Genomic DNA, 2,843 nt, shown 5'->3' with positions numbered 1-2,843 from the left:
AAAATAAGGTACGTGGTAGAATTATTAAATAAAAAAGTAAAGTAAAAAATAAAATAAGATTATTTAATAATAAGAAAGGATAAGATGAGAAAAAAAGGTAATGACGCACCACATCAAGTTGGCCGTTACATAAAATGACACTTTTTATTATTAATAAGAATATATTTAATGATACGATATAGTAAATTGTAAATAACAATTAAAGCAAATATTATATTTAAAATAACAATACAATACAATACAATAAGTAACAATCATCCAAACAAGCCGTAAATTACAAAGAACAAAATACTACTAAAAATTATCCTTTGCTTAAAAAAATGACCATAGTCCACTTTCCTCCCCAGCTTGCCTTCTTCATTTCATCATTTCCCTCTTTCCTCTCTGATAATATTAAAACTTTCTCTCTCTGAAAACCTCAAACTTTGTAGAGAGAAAGAGAAACAAACCGAATGTGTCCCCTTAGGATCATTCTCATCTTCCTCTCTGCAACTCTCGCCGGATTCTTCGTTCTCCGGAACTTCAAATCCCAGCCTAATGTTGATCCCGACGACGACGATGCCGGCGCCGACGACAGTAACGGCGATTTATCCAGAGACTCAAATTCGCTTCCTCTCTCCTCCCAGGTATCCATATTTTCTTAGGGTTCACATCTTCCCTATTTTTTATTTGCTCAATTTTAATTCTAATTTGCTGGCTTGTTTGTAATTATCAGGTGTGCAGCGCCATTGGGAAAGGATTTTGGACCTGCGTAGATATGGCTAGTGGAAAGTATCTGTGGAGGCATTTGGTTTCTTCTCCTTCGCCTTCTAACTTGAAGGTCAATCACAGTGATTGATCTAATAAGGGGTAAACTGATTGTTTTTCATGTTGTTTGGTTCATCAATATTTTAATTGCCCTTGTATTCAATACCTTCCTTTTATATGAAAAATCTAGAGTATAGTTTGCTTTGTGATATTGATGGTGTAATCTGTAAAATGGTACTGTAATCTGTATAGCATAAACTTCCTCCTGTTTTTTTTACCAAATTATAGGAGTAATATGCTTTTGAGTTGTTGTAATCCAGGGTTTTGGGAATACGAATTGGGACTTTTACGAGTGGATGAAAATTTTAATGTTTATACAAATTGCTGAATATGTTGAAGACAGAAGTAGGAATGTGGTTATTAATTGACATTGTTAGTCTTTATTACTAGTCAAACTTCCATTTAGTGTTCTTGATGGGCATGAAAAGTTCCCAATGTTGCTTCTTTTAGTAACTACATTCCTTTTCTGAAGGGAAAGTTGTTAATTTATGTACCCATTACTCTGTCCTTGAAATATGTCTTAGATGTAGAGACTATAGGCTTGATCGATAGCCATCACGTAGCATGAAGGAGCATCATTTAGTTTGTATTCAAGCAAATCTTTTCTCGTAGTTACCATATTGACTTCTGACTCGAAGAGCACGTAGGAGCATGGATATAAAAGGATCTTGTTCCTGGCCATGGAGATTAGTAATCAGACCAATGATTTCGAGGTGAACATATATCTACCGATGATTAGATGATTTTTCCATCTGAATTACTCTTATGGCGCGGAAATATTTCTTAACATATTTATAGGAGAGTGATTGCAACCTATGCTACATGAACTGTGTTTATAGAATCAAATCCAATATGGTGTACAACCATGCCTAATTTCTTTGCTAAGTCTTAATATTACAGAATCTGCGTAGATACTCTCACCCATATCACCTGTTCAACACAGATACGTTAAGACAAATGAAGGATACATGTAACATAGATTGCAACTACCTTTTTTATAAGAGTATAGATTGCAACTAGTGCAGGCATGGTTGAAAAACTTGGTTTCATGTTGAATGGGTTCTTTGCTCCAGCATGTCAACAAATAAACTTGAATTTACTGAGATTTCGTAGCCAGAAGAACTTTATATGCCAGTTTCATTTCTCATTAGAATTTGGGAATAAAGACGACTTTATGCTGATTCTCAAGAGACAAGAGGCAAAGTACTATGTAAGGTTCAAGGCATCATTAACCTCTTACTGAGGAAGTTCTAATGCTTTTTGTAGGATTTCAGTAGCTTGGTGTTTTGATGAAGAGGATTAATTAACTATACCCACATCATGTGCCCTTTCTGTCTTTGTTAGATAGGTAATATATGTAGTCTTCGGAGCTAGATTCTGGTTGTAGAGAGATGCGATGCACAACTTTCCTTCTAGATTCCAGCACAGCTTGTTTCTATTTGATCCAATAGACTATTGCCTCTTGTGAATTTGAGGCCTTAAAGCACATTACTATAACTGCATCTTTCAGCAGGTTATCTTCCTTATCACTCTTAGCGTTTATATGCTTTTACTAAGGATTGTTGCTTTTAGACTAGCTTTTGGGCGACCATTGCAGATGCCATGAGGCCAACTAGTGGTGGATCTAACCCCATGGGGTCGAGAGTTTGACAGAATCTGATATGTCGGAGTTGATCCCTGTATATGTGCGAGAATAAGTAGAGATAAATTTAGGTATATAATATATTTCAAAACTCACTTTCTCAACTAATACTTGCTGCGTTTAAATGTTGAATACGTCAGTAAGTACTATCATAGACAGTTAACATTGATCAAATGTGCAAATAGATAATACCATCCTCTTATTTCTAAGATTTTTGGACTTGAAAATTTCATTTTTTAGCAGGTCCACCTGAACATTCTAAAAGCAGTAACGTATCAGTTTTTGGATGCCATTCTCCTTAGAACCTCGAGAAAACTGTTATGTCGAGATAGAAAAAAACTCAAAAATAGAGAAGATAAAGAACACCAAATTTTGACTGGATAAACCCTTCAAA

At 35.0% G+C, this 2,843-nt stretch overlaps 1 protein-coding gene across 1 annotated transcript; it reads left to right on the top strand.

Annotated features, from left to right (window-relative positions):
• Positions 1 to 347: 347 nt before the first annotated feature.
• Positions 348 to 958, top strand: LOC104211988 (uncharacterized). The gene is made up of 2 exons (XM_009761158.2): positions 348 to 626; positions 716 to 958. Exons 1-2 carry the CDS (start codon positions 453 to 455, stop codon positions 836 to 838), a joined length of 297 nt encoding a protein of 98 aa, XP_009759460.1. The 5' UTR covers positions 348 to 452; the 3' UTR covers positions 839 to 958.
• The last annotated feature ends 1,885 nt before the right edge of the window (positions 959 to 2,843 follow it).

The sequence above is a fragment of the Nicotiana sylvestris genome, chromosome 7 (assembly GCF_000393655.2).
Source record: "Nicotiana sylvestris chromosome 7, ASM39365v2, whole genome shotgun sequence".
NCBI lineage: Eukaryota > Viridiplantae > Streptophyta > Magnoliopsida > Solanales > Solanaceae > Nicotiana > Nicotiana sylvestris.
The sequence above is the reverse complement of the archived record's forward strand: the minus strand, read 5'-3'. Positions and strand labels throughout refer to the sequence as shown.